Genomic DNA, 14,306 nt, shown 5'->3' with positions numbered 1-14,306 from the left:
AGTAAACTTTATCATATCTTAATGAAACTTGATCCTTTATTTGGCTTCGATAATAAGCTTGTTGAGTGTGATTAAGGGACAATTAGCATTATTAAAGAAAACGATGGTAAAAATAAACACTAGTTGAATGTTTTCATAACCTAGCATTTTTTTTATCAAAAACAAAACACAGAAAAGAAAACTAAAGTTTACATTATTCGATTTTCATGTCATCTAGCGTACATTTCAGAAATGCTTCTGTTATAACTAAATATATCAAGGATACTTGGGTTAACTGGGCTTAATGCAACGACGATTGTTAGTGTCTGCATAGACATAATATGATTGTAAAAAAAAAAAAAAAAAAAAAAAAAAAACTCCATGACAAGATTTGTTAAAACTATTCGATTTTAAAGCAATATGGCGCACATTTTTTAAAAAAATGATTTTTCAAACACACTCATTGATCAAGAATAAGGAGTGAACATATCTACTTTTAATAAAAATCATTGGGAAAAACGAAGAAAATTGTGTTCTAGATCAAAATTATAGATACTTAGAATACATAAGCTAATATAATAATCATAATAATAATGGTCATAATAATAATAATCATAATAATAAACTTACATTACTTAAACCGGTTGTTGATGTTTTATTTTATTTATTTTTCTTTGGATGTGGGATAATAAACATATGCCACATTAGCATAAAACTTTATTTAATTAAAATAATTAACATAAAATTAACAATTTTCACGTTTTCTTTTTTTAAAAAATACGCTCTCCATGTCAGTCGTTTCATATTCTTCCATTTGAAACCTCACACATACTGAAAAATAAATTATTTTGTATGAATAAACAATTTTTAACATTATATTGTAGTATTCAATTAACAACAAGAAAAAATGGACACTAAAACCAGTAGTAAAAGGTTAGTATTGCCAGATACTTAAAATTTAAGTAGAAAATGTCATCTTAAATACTGCCACAAGAAAAATGGTCGTTAGCTTCTTTTGACGGATTTTATTGTTAACTGAAAATAGGTACTTTTTTTCATAAGTAGAAGCTTTGTTTTGTATATAATTAAACACAAACAAACTTTTTAATGAGCAAAACAATGTATTCACGTTTAAAAAAAAAAACTACATACGTGTGACAGTTTTGCCAACTAACACTTTTACTTGATCAGACACTATCAAGTGTGTCTGAGTATCTGAGTGTGTCATTAGAAGCCAAAGAGTTAGTTGGCCAAACTGTCACACGTATGTAGTTTTTTTTTTTTTTTAATACGAATATATCGTTTTGCTCAGCAAATTGTTTGTGTTGAAAATGTGTATTTAGCGTAAAATAAACAATATCATGATATTACTGTAGAGGACGTTAAACAAATATTAAAATGAAAAGCCACCAACCAAATACATGATATCGTATGAAATTCGTACGTCAAGTTTAAACGTACTTTTCAATTAATCGATTGGGAGTTTGTTGGGACAGCAGTGAAACTATGTATCCTCGTCACGAAAAGGACAATCCTGACATGTCGCTCACAAAAGGTTTTGACTAGGGATGGCCAAAATTTTCCGGAATCCGGATTCCAGAAAATTTATTTTCCGGAATTTTAAATTTCATTTACCGGATTTCGGAAAAAATCCTGAATTAGGAAAAATAATATCCGGAATGTTAAAAAGAAAAATAATATCTCGAAATGTGTGATCCTACCTTTGTGACGGCCAATGTGTCAATAATAAGCGTAAATACATTTAATAAATAAAAGTGCATCCTTATTATTTAAAATTTATCCATTGCCAAAACTTACGTATGTAGCAAACAATTTATTTTTAATGTATGTTTTTGCTCACAGCGTATTTATTAACCCTCGCACTAACCCTCGCTTAGGTATTTTTTTTTGTAACACGGACTACCCACGGGGGGTTATTTTGCACCTACCTGTTAAAAATAAATGTATCTCTAAAAAGAAATGAATTAAAAAATTCTCACAAAAGTCTGCTGTGACTGAAGTGGACAGAAGAAGGATAAAACTAACAGCTATTTATTTTACTACCATCCAGGAGTGACACTTCTAAATGTCACTCAAATCTCCTACCAATGGGGAGGGGTACTTTGTGCCCACCAACTTAAAATAGCAAATTTATGAGACAAACTAATGTTCAATTTGCACCACCGTAAGGTATTCACTTTAGTTAAACATGTTGGGCAATAACATATTTTCTTACAATGTTGAAGAAACAATTAGAACAGTAATTACACAAGAAAAAAAATAACACTGCGGTGGTCACAAAGTACCCCGCGTTGGTAGTATGAGGGTGAATTTTGTAATTATTAAAATGCATACGAAGACTGCTCTTACCTGAGTCAAAAGTCTCCACTCTCTTTACGAACTTTGGTGTTCATATTCTTGTTGCGCATAATCCGTTGCATATCGTCTGTTGTTGTAATCCTCTTTGTATCCAAAATCTTTGTAGTTTCCTTTCCCGTAGTTCCTGTATCGGCTTCGTGTGCGCATTCCATACCTCCCAGATGATGATGGTGACGAGCTACTACTTCCTGTTTTAGTACCAGGATTGTCGAGTGTTCTCAAGATCTCCCGTGTGTCCGCGTATTCGTAGCCCTCCACGTATTGACTGGAAGGCCCTGTGTAACCTTGGGAAATAGGTTTTGACGCGGACGTTCGAGAATCGTGGGATTCATCAGAGACAGAATCGTAAGTTCCTTTATTTAAAATGGAGGTACTGAACGCGTACGTTTGTTGGCCATTCGAAGGAAAACTGGCTTCAAGTTCTTCAATTATATTAAATGGTTTCGCTGTAACTCCACTCCCTCCACTACTGTAGATGGAAGATGATTCGCTAAAATGTCCAAACATTGGCTGAAATCCCCCGTTTGTGCTAAACGTTTGATCCTGACTTTCGTAAACGGGAGCAGGTCTTCTTGTGTCCTTTTGAGCCCCCACAGACTGATATCCACTTAAAACAGGGCTGATGGTTGTTGTTTTCTGAATGTAATTGTAAGCTGAATTCAGGCCTGTGTGTGATACTTGCGGTTTTTCAACAACACCTGCTTGTCCATATGAATAAATGTTTGGAAAGCTGCTCGAGTGTGTATCACTGCTGACGTGCTCATATAAGGAACCTGTAAGTAGGAGGATAACAGTAAACTTATTAAACTGAATTTGAAAACAAGAACAAAAGATAATTTCCACGCTTAACAACTATTTTAGGAATGACTCAAAGAAAGTGGATCAAAAGATTGTGATCTTGGCCAATAATTAGTTTGTGAATCAAGGGCCACAAAATTTTTGAACGACCCCTAAATCGATTTTTTTTAACGGCATAAGTTCATCACATTGAGTTAAGTGATAGTTTGAGTTTGGCTACACTATATTTAGTTTTTCAGTATAAGGAGTACAAGAAAATTTTTGATTGAAATATATTGGATCCTTTCATGCGGTTTTGGATTACGGACCAAAAAATTTTTGAACGGACCCTAAATCGAGTTTTCGTTTTTCTTTTTCGGAATAAACACATTATACTAAGTTAAATGATAGTTTCGGTTTTCTCCATATTATATGTAGTTCTCCAGATATAAGGCTTAAAAAATTGCCTTAAATATATTGTGGTAACTTGGTTTGCTTGTTTTATGCTGGTCCTTATTTGTTTAGCTTATAGATATATTTACTAATTGAGATTCACACAATTTAGAAGCTAAAACATAACGTATTTCAGTAACATAATTTGTTCCGTGCACTTTTTAAAGTTCTGTTTTCTTTCTTTCTCTCTCTCTCTCTCTCTCTCTCTCTTGAATCTCCTCAAAAGTTTACTTGATTTTACTCTTCATATTTTGAAATAACCTTGAACACGATTGTTGAAATATATGTTTCCTTAATATCATCTGAAAGCTGTATCTCTCGAGTTAACATATAGACTTTTTAAAACGTAATATCTTAATAATTAAAGGGAAAAAATACTTGTGTATCTTAAAGATGTAAATGTTGAAAATAACCAACTTCTCCTTCAATACATCCTTGAAAACTACATAAATGAGAGCACATACCAGTTGTGCAGCGTCTAATGGTATAGCATTATAGGTCTTCTTAATTTGCTCTCACAGATATTTCAGGGTTTGTGATTTTCGGCCAAAACTGTGTTCTTTACAGTTCTCCAACGAAAGGAGTTTAGGCAGATTAAATCTGAATTTCGAGGTAGGTTCTACGTGGTATTTCTTCGTTCTATTCACCTGTCAGGGAATGTATTTTCAAGAAATTCAATCACATCGAGTCAAAAGTGGGGGGGAGCTCCTTATCCTCGTGAAGGTACTAACACTATAGTCTATGGCAGCCGAAGGTTCAATGCCATGTAACAAAATCTCTCCATTTATTTATGTTCTTAGTCAATTGGATCCAGTTTCTACTTTGTATTCCTATTTCTGCTAGGTCCATTTTCATATCGTGCTCAAATCTGCGCCTAGGTCTTCTTAGTGGTCATTTTTGGATTGGATTTCCAGTTAAAACTACTGGCTACATCATCTGCCTGCCTGAGCTTCATAGAGTTTATGATGCTAACAATGTAGTGCAAGGTAAAGGTACTATCCATCTTTACTGAGAAAACATAAAAAAATACGCTCTTAAGGTGCACAACACCACAAAAATGTATACCGATATCCCTGCTTCTGCTTTAAAGAATGCATTCATTAAATTGAGACATCTCCCACAAAATATAGACAAATAAAGTCAATACTTAAATCAAAATATAAGTAAATGATACTGAATTAGTGCAGAAATGAAACTTTGGAACAGATCTTTTTACTAAAATCATAAATTCTCAGAAAAAAAAGGAGGTTTTGAAGATAGTAAAATAAAATGAAAATGATAATTTTGAAGTGTTATTAAAACACACACACACACACACACAAATGGATTTAGTTTATGCAGTGAGTATTTCCAGTTATATATCAAGTAAAGAAAATCTATCTGAAGAATTAAATTAAGGAAAAAGTAACAGATTTGTGGTTACTACGTGCTAAAAAGCTCTAGCGAAGCTGGGCTACCGTTCCCACGAAATCACCCCAGTCAAGCAGTCCTAGTTCTGGAAAGAACTTAGACGGATCACCATTGAGAATAATCAGATTGCATTGTTAAATGGGGCGCTCCCCCACGCCATGAGGGCAATTGTAAAGCTACTTGAATGAAATAGGTAACGTATTAAGATCAGGAAAACTACTACCAACTGCAAAGGGACTACACCTCTCCTGACTTAAGCCCTACAGGACTTCGTGTAGGGAACTTTCAGTGGATGTTATGTAAGAAATTCGAAGTTGTGTTAAATTTTAAAATATGTTTGAAAGAACAATATATTCTACACTGAAAGAAATCCAGGCAGCGGTATATTATACACATATACTGAATCCATATGTTTACTACGGAAATCTGTACGGAACATACGCTATCTATATGCTACATATATATTGCCTATTTCCTGCTTAGATATTACAGCATATCGCTGCAGCATGTCTGACATGTAGCAGTCTTCCGTATTTCACATACGTATACGTATTTAGCTATGTGTTTTATATACGTTCATCTTTATCTGAGATCCTGACCGCCTACATATATTTCATTGTTTCATACGGCAAGTACTTGTAGAAGGAACACTTATACGGAAAGTATTATAAAACATACCTTTCCAGTTATAAGTTTGTTGCAGAATGTTACCTATAGTCGTACGTTAAGCCCAGAAACTTCAAGATTTACGCATGTAACCTACGAACGCCACATACGATTTTTATTTTTTTATTGTCTGTTATTTGTAGACAGGAGTCATTCACATTTCAAAATATTTTGTCAGTGTGAAAAGAAATGTTGAGTTGGTTTTGAGTTTGACGTCTCTTTCAGCAGCGAGGCTATATGAGATGGGACCTAGTGATTAACATGGAATCAGAACCACATGAGCTCCGCCGGGAATAAAACCCTGGTCTCCCACGCCAAAGGCGCGCACGCTAACCACTTAGCCACGAAGGAGCTCGGAGTGAAAAGAAAACAGGCGTAAATATGATCAGCTAATAAGAGTAATTATTATGTATTAATTAAACAAACCTTGGGAATTTAAATGAGTCTGATATTGTCCATAGTCTCCATTTCCATTTCCATAATGTCTATATGCTCCTCCTGATCCACCTTTGAAGGCAACTCTTAGTGGCGAGGAAGGATTTCCGTAACTTCCATACGAACCTCCAAGATTTCCATAGCCTACAGTGCTTGATTGAACAGAGTTTCCAGTCCCGTAGCCAACAGATGGAGTGCCTCCACTGGCAACAAGATTTCCACTATTGGGTAGTACACTTTTATATGAAGGTGTTACCGCAGCTGAATAAGATGATGTTCCAGTGTTCGAGTATGTAGGTGCTGTTACTCCTTTCCCATATGTGGACGATGTTCCAGGCTTCACATAGGATGAAGTAGCTGAGTTATACGCTGGAGTTACCGTGTTGACGCTGTACTTTGATGTCACTGGAGGCTTCTTATAACTTGGGTACTTACTTCCAGCGCTGGAAGAAACAGGATGTTTTCCGTAACCTTCTTTCATTGGATGCGGGGGCCTTATCTTTGGCTTATCAGTGTTCCTGTGACCTTTTGGGCCCTCACTGCCGTGATAAGGGTGTTTCACAGTTTTATGATGTCTGTGGCCTTTGGGTCGATGTCTCACTGGGGCTGAAGAAGACTCCTGGACAACCTCTCTGCCCTTGGAAGTCGTCGCGACAGTCTTCACTCGAGTGGCTTCGGGGACTTTATTCCCATGCTCATCGTGTTCATACTCATATACATGAACATAATGAACTTGACGTGGCACATGGATAATAACTTTTCTCCTGCAAGAAAAAAAAAAAACATTTATCAAAACAATATTAAAAAGAAAACTGTCACAAGGCCCAAGCAACATTGTTTTTACCTGCGTACAGTTGCATTATGATATTTTCTAGACTACTGCTCACTCCAACACTGTGAATCTTTAACAACATAGAGTATAGTAGCTACCCAGTTTGTCTGTTGCCTAGTGACAGTGTTTCCACTCAATAACAGGAGATAATTGTAAAAAAAATGAAGTTTATCCCTCCATCAGGCATACTTACAATAAGTAGGCTGGCAGAAAGCCTACCGTACTTTATTACTTCTCGAGTGATATATAATTTTTGTGTTCACACCAACACAGGGTGTGTTATACGCAATTAACTTAAACTCAGCAGGTTTCAGGGCCTGGAAAGGTACCCCGTCTATTTCGGAAACCAGGAGAAATAGACCATATGTTCAGATAAACTTTTTGGCTTAGTATGACGTTCCCTAGCACCTCCAAAAATATCTGCACTTCCTCACCGGACACCCTGTATATATTAGTGATTGTCTATTAAAAGCTTTTATAAATAGTGCAAAGTACAGTGTACCACCACCTTGAATACATTTCCGTCAATGGTCTAAAGGTCGCGGAGCTCACCTCTGGTTCGTGGGGTTACTGATTTGATCCCAGCTCGCGTCAAATGTGTTTTCTGCTGGACAAATACAGTGTGCGTAGGTTTTCTCTAGGTTTCCATCCACTTTCGCTATTCCACAATTTAATTCATTATCATCATCACCTTCTCTTTTAGCTTTCAGAGCATAACTGTGACAAGTAAAACTAAAGATTTTTGGAACAGTCAGACACATGGTTTTAAAACACATTCTTATGCTAGGGATATCGACACTGACATATAGTAGGGACAGATAGGAATGGAGAAAAGTATATGGCACACAAATGTATACAACTGTGTTGATAGTGTATTGCGTATACACACATTTTAGAATGATGTATGTGCAAGACCACTAGCCACATTACGGCTACACATCTTGTTTGCTTGTCTCGACTTGTTTATTGCTCCATCTGTTACGTGTGCATATTTGTGCGGTTCACGAAAGAAAGGAAACGCCAAGTGTGAAATGCAATGAAACGATTTTTTTTTTTTTAAGTTTAGCTTCCCATGAATATGCCCTTTAGGCTAAAGAAGACGGATAATAATTGGACGTGGGCGATTTTGAAATTATAATTTTGTGCTCTTGCACCGGGAATCGAACCCGAGATTTTGTGCGCCAAAGGCACACAGGGTCTCCACTAGGCCAGAGGCGATGGCCCCAAGTGTGAAATCACATCATCGTTTTTATAAATGACTGGTATTGTAAATTCTTGGTAGAAAATTTAAACCTTCCTTAACTTTTCTTCGAGTATTGTTTCAAAAATCCTTTCTTATCTCTTGCTTTCGTGACGAAATTATTCTGTCCAAATTCCACATAAATACCATCCTTATGTTGTTTGTTTTTCTAGGGAAATCAAGTGAAGGATAAAAAAATGGAACTATGCAATAAAAAATATCTTATACTGTTATACTGTAGTTGTAATAGCATACATGCTGAAAAATGGGCACACAGTGGGTCAGTGGTAGATCGCTTACTTCTGGTGCGTGGAGTCCTTGGTTCGATCTCCGACGAAGTAAGTTTGTAATGGACAACATCGTATCTGTGGCTTTTCTCGATGTACTCCCGTTTCCTCCCACATTTTCATTCCCCCAATTCCTCTGTCATTATTCACTTGCTTTAATCACTGTCTCCCTTAGCCTAAATGGTATATACGTGGGATGTTAAACTGAAAGATTTAATTTAATTTTATTTTTTGTTCTATAAAATAAGTCTTACAAAAAAAAACTACTTGAAATCTTTCAGTTTTACGTCCCACAGTTATGCAATTTAGGCTAAAGGAAACGGATTATAAATTAAACAAAACAATAATAAAATAATTTGTGGAATGACAATGTGGAAGGAAATACGAAAATACCTAGAAAATACATGGACAGGATGTGGGACTGGGATCGAAACTTACTTGGCCTGGAATAGAACCAGGGACACCTTGCACCGGGGGTGAATTCTGCCAATGAGCCAATGTGCTCCGTGCCTGCCTAATCATTAATCGTTGGGCAAAAAATCAAACTATTTGCAAAGAAAACTTTACCTTAAGGATAGAAAACAGCCAATGTAAACATAATCAGAACAATGATAATTTGCACACTGTTTTTAAGGATGTGTATACTACAATCGCACTAAATACTATAAATCGTTTTTAAATACTAAAATCAGAGGATTCCCTAAATAATAATAATAATAATAATAATAATAATAATAATAATAATAATAATAATAATAATAATAATAATAATAATAATAATAATAATAATAATAATAATAACATTTAGTAAACGGTGGATTTTAAAGAGACAGAGAACTTTAAACTGGCAACACTCTTTTCTGTGGCAGCTGATAGAGTTCTCGGTTGTTTTGAGATTAGTTTGGTTTGGCAATTCATCATGAATAGACTCACGGCGGAGCAACGTATGAAAATTGTGCAAATTTATTTTGAAAATCATGGTTCAGTTCGACAAACTCATCGGGCATTACGTGCATTTTACGTGGCCCATAATCGTCCATCAGAGCGATTAATTCGAGAAACTTTAGCAACACGTTTACTCTAAAAGATAATGCGCATGCCGTAAGACGTCGTACGACGCGGACACAATAAGCGATTGATGGTGTGCAGCATAGTGTTGATGGCGATTCAAGTGTGTCAATTCGTCGTCGTGCTCAACAATTAATTTTTTGTCCAGCCACTTTATGGAAAATTTTGCGTAAAGGTTTTGGTTCGCGTGCTTACAAGATTCAGCTGGTATAGAAATTGAAGCCACACGAACATCGTTTGAGCCTTACAATTATTTTTACGAAATGGATCCGTCAACCGGCCCACGTGTTCGTGCGATTTGACGCCATTTTATTATTTTCTCTGGAGACATATTGAGCACTCGGAAGCCAAAATTCGACGCGTTATTGCCGTAATACAGCCTGATTTACTGCAAAAAGTGTGTGAAAATTGGACCTCCAGATTACGCCCTGTACGTGCCAGCCGCGGTGGCCACATACCCGAAATCATATTCAAACATTAATGTAATCAAATGATCTGTCAAATAAAGCCAATTTCATGGTTATTAAAAACACTTCTCTGTGTTTTATTTCAACATGAAGTTCTCCGCCTCCAACATGAAGTTCTCCGTGCATTGATTAAAAAAATAAAATTACTACTTTATTTATGTTATGTGTGCTTGGTACGATACTGCAGAGTGACTTTTTGAATTGAATATTGTTTAGTTAATGTAAATGAAACTATTATATGATAAAAGAAGCAATTAAAACTAAAGTAATACCATGTATTAAATAGCCACTGCTTTCTATTACTCTTTAGAAGTTTTTTATTGAATGCAACAAGGAAACTACAACTAGAAATTAATTATTAAGTACTAGTTCAATGTATTTTCTCTCTTGTTTCAAAGACTATATTTTACAAGAATCTTTTCCTTATTTAATTAAGAGTTTTCTTTTTTAATCATTATTAACTAAGGAGACTTTCGTGTTACTGGTTTAGAACGTATTATTAAATCAATTAATTTATACTTACTTGGCTTCTGTTATTTGTATGCTTATGACGATGACCAAAACAGCAAATAATAGCTGAAAAGAAAAGAGAAAAAAATATGAAAAGTATATTTAATTTAACGTGTCACGATTAAATTATTTAGGGTAAAGAAGTTAGATGAGTAATGACTATGAAATAGTTGACGGAGGGAGAATGCAAAAGAAAACACTAGATCATCGATAAATTGAATGGGCATGACATTTCTACCAGGGATGTTATAAAGTAGAGGATTTGCCCATACCTATCTTCATCATATGAACTCAATGAAGCCAAAAAAACAAGCGAGCACCGTCTGAACCTGCACGTCTGACTGGCTATTTTCGTTCCTGCCATGATTGTTGGCTTGAAACATTGCGATCTTAGTGGCTCGGAGTGGGCAGAGTAGGTGTGACGTGTGGCTTTACGATTCTGTTGTAGGCCTATGGGCTGATACTCTATTTATAACATCCGTGGTTTCTACATAACTAACACTAACTTGATTTGTGATCGAACCAATCTCTCGAGTCAGAAATGAGCATTCTACTAGTTTTTACATGTTTTTCTTTAAAAGTTGTAAAGAATATGGGAATAAAATATATGTTAGAAAGACAAAAGCCATGGTGACTGGAACGGAGCGGTCGGTGCCGAAATTAGAAGTAGGAGGGGAGAAAATACTGCAGGTGACTAGTTATCGATATCTGGGTAATATTATCAGTGATTATATGAAATGTGAACGTGAAATAAAAGCAAGGATAGGAATGGCGAAAGAAGCTTTTAGGATCAACATAAATGTATTTTGTGGAATCTTTAATAGAGTTGAGAAAAAGAATCATAAAATGCTTCGTGTGGAGAATTGTGCTGTATGGGTCATAAACATGGACATTACGCATATATATATATATATATATATATATATATATATATATATATATATATATATATATATATATATATATATATATATATATATATATATATATATATATGAAACACGGCTGAAAGGTTTCGAAATATAGCTGTTGAGAAGAATGAAGAGAAGTTGCTGGGTCGAGGGGAAAACGAATGAGAGGGTCTTACAAATGGTAGGGAAGAAAAGGACAATTTTAGATATTATTAAGAATAGGAAGAGAAACTGGTTAAGGCATTGGCTAAGAAGGAACTGTATCACGAAGGACGTGCTAGAGGGTATGGTGGCAGGAAAGAGAGGGAGAGGGCAAAGATGGCTATAATTACTAGACGACATCGAAATAAAAAAAAAGACGTGAAGACGAAGATGTTAGTGGAAGACCTTGCTGCATGGAAGCATTTCAGTTGCGGTAAATGATCTGCCAATAACGGCTCAATACATATGATGATGATAACAATGAATCAACCATATCCTCAAATCTTTAAAATTTAAGTCATTTCCCTATGCCACACAATGATGAAGTTTTGAACAACAATTAATAGATTTAGTGCTTTGATTTAGTTTCTTGTATTTATACATGAAAGGGAAAGTTTAAGTAACGGTTACTTGAGAACATGTAATCAACAGATATGTCTATGTTTTGCAGATAAATTTAGGCTTTTAAGGCGGTGAGCACATGTTGGTTGGGTGAGAAATGAAACTGAAATCTTTAAGTTCAATATCCCACGACTATACTTTTTGGGTAATGGAGACGATGTTTATGGAAAGTAAATGATGATGGAATAATTGGTGGAATAAAAAAGTGGGAGGAGGTAGCCGAGGAAACTCTCGAACACAATGTTTGTTCATTGGGAGTTTAGCGTCCTTCTATATAACGACAGGAAGTTATATGATGCTTGGATCTACGGCTCAACGCAAGATCGGAAGCCACGTTTAACCTGTATTCCGCGTCGAGCGCATGAAGCCTATAGTTACGACGGAGCTCTGGCAGACCATTAATTGGTTGGATTAGAGTTTAATTACTGTCCCTTTCAGCAGCGGTGTGATTTCAGATGAAGACCTACAGCTTAACGGAGGATTCGAACCCCATGAAATGCGAATAAGAACCAAAGCCAGGTCTCTCGGCCCAAAGGAGCGTACGCTAACCCTATAGCCTCGAGAAATATCTCTAGCAGATCATACTGTCACGACAATATGTAATATTTGTTCAAAGTTCCTAGAGTATTTGTGATTTTTGAGTAAGCTAAGGGGAAGAATATATCTGTTTTTTTTCTCCCGCTGAAAACAAGACCTAAACAGAAAATAAACAGTACATAATATTTCAAATTGTTCGTAATATAAGCCCCACTCCAAGAAAAAAAAAATGAAATCTTTAAGATTTACTTCCCACGGTTATGCCGATTAGGCTAAAGGAGACGGTGATGATGAGAGATGAGTGAAATGGTGGAATGAAGAAAGTGGGAGGAAACGGGAAAACCCCGATAAAACCCACGAGCACGGTGTTTGTCCACCACAAAGTCCACACGGCGCAAGCAGGGATCGAACCAGGGACCCCAAATACTGGAGGTGAACGATCTACCACTGAGCTACCGCCGCCCAACTGCAAGAATTACCCCTACTCTTAAAATGTGTCCCAGTAGTTAAAGGGATGCAAATGAGTTATTTTTTTTCTATAGATCTACAAAGAAGTTACTAGTGATGGGCACCTAACACCTAGCATATAGTTTTCGGTTTTTAGACTACCAAATTATGCTATGCAGAAGTGTCGGAAGTTTTATAGAACATCTTTGTCCGGTCATCCGTTCTTCTGTCGACGCTATGAGAGCAGAAACAGTAAGAGACATTGAGAAGCGATTTATTTAATCAATTCAATGTCCCAAGAATAGGTTCTATCTCCTCCCTTAGCCTTCTATTCAACCAAAAGTAGTTCAAATTATCCATTTCTGGTTTCAGCTTTTATCGCCATTGAACAAGAACAGTAAGGTATAGCGAGTAATGGCTTCGATATGGATTCAGCATCCGAGGAACAGGTTCTATCTTTGATCTTATTACTCTAATGCAACCAGTAGTTATAGATGTACTACTTCTAGTTTGAGTATTTAATTTGTATGATTTGGAATACTGTGAAATAATTTCACATTATGAAATAAAATTCATTATTTTTTCTAAAAATTGGATTTGCCCATCCCTAGAATATTATATTTCTTTATCTACGTGTTACTACTCTTTACCATTTTAAAGAAGTTAATATTACTATTATTCCAATACTAAATGTAACAAAATTTATGTTACACTATTTCGCAAGAATCATAGAGCATTTTAAGGATGTTTAAGCACCTTGTCGACCGGCATAGAGTCCTCTGCAAAATGAACAATAGTGCGTCTTTTGGACTAAACAAAACAAAATGTAAGATCCAATCTTATTTTCAAGGGAGCACGGTAGGTTGCATTGGATTGTCAGAGTCATATATGTGTAAGTGTTTGTTTCAATATACAATAGAAAAGGAAATACTACAAAACTGAAATGTCAATATATTTATAAGTAGTGTCCATCACGGTCGATGACATGTTTTGAAACCGCATCAAAAACACGCTAATCTGGAGCGTCATTTCAGATTTTTTTTTTGGGGGGGGGGGCAAGACTCCTTGATTTAAGTAAAATTTCTCATTTTTCACTGATTTACCATTATTCTTTTGATAAAATCTATATAAATCTCAAACTCAGGGAGGGGCAGTTGCCCCTCCCTGCCCCCCTGAATGACGCCCCTGACGCTAATACTCAGAAAGATGAGCTATATAACAACTTCCTACTCATCAAAGTTACCAGAATTCCGATAATTCGATATCATCGACAACCATATTCATGATCAACATCCCATGCCTAGG

The 14,306-nt window shown here is 35.8% G+C and overlaps 1 protein-coding gene across 1 annotated transcript in view; it reads right to left on the bottom strand.

Annotated features, from left to right (window-relative positions):
• Nucleotides 1–535: 535 nt before the first annotated feature.
• Nucleotides 536–14,306, bottom strand: part of LOC145673851 (uncharacterized) — a 39,653-nt gene continuing 25,882 nt past the window's right edge. Inside the window, exons 2-5 of the mRNA XM_081743623.1 lie at nucleotides 10,517–10,569; nucleotides 6,091–6,863; nucleotides 2,350–3,131; nucleotides 536–810 (exon numbers count right to left, since the gene is read on the bottom strand). Of these exons, the coding sequence (XP_081599749.1) occupies nucleotides 2,374–3,131; nucleotides 6,091–6,863; nucleotides 10,517–10,569 (1,584 nt within the window). The 3' untranslated portion in view covers nucleotides 536–810; nucleotides 2,350–2,373. The remainder of the gene's footprint in view (nucleotides 811–2,349; nucleotides 3,132–6,090; nucleotides 6,864–10,516; nucleotides 10,570–14,306) is intronic.

Source organism: Thermobia domestica, chromosome 17 (assembly GCF_964235325.1).
Source record: "Thermobia domestica chromosome 17, izTheDome1.hap1.1, whole genome shotgun sequence".
Classification (NCBI taxonomy): domain Eukaryota; kingdom Metazoa; phylum Arthropoda; class Insecta; order Zygentoma; family Lepismatidae; genus Thermobia; species Thermobia domestica.
Note: the sequence above shows the minus strand (reverse complement) of the source record. Positions and strands in the feature narration are given on the sequence as shown.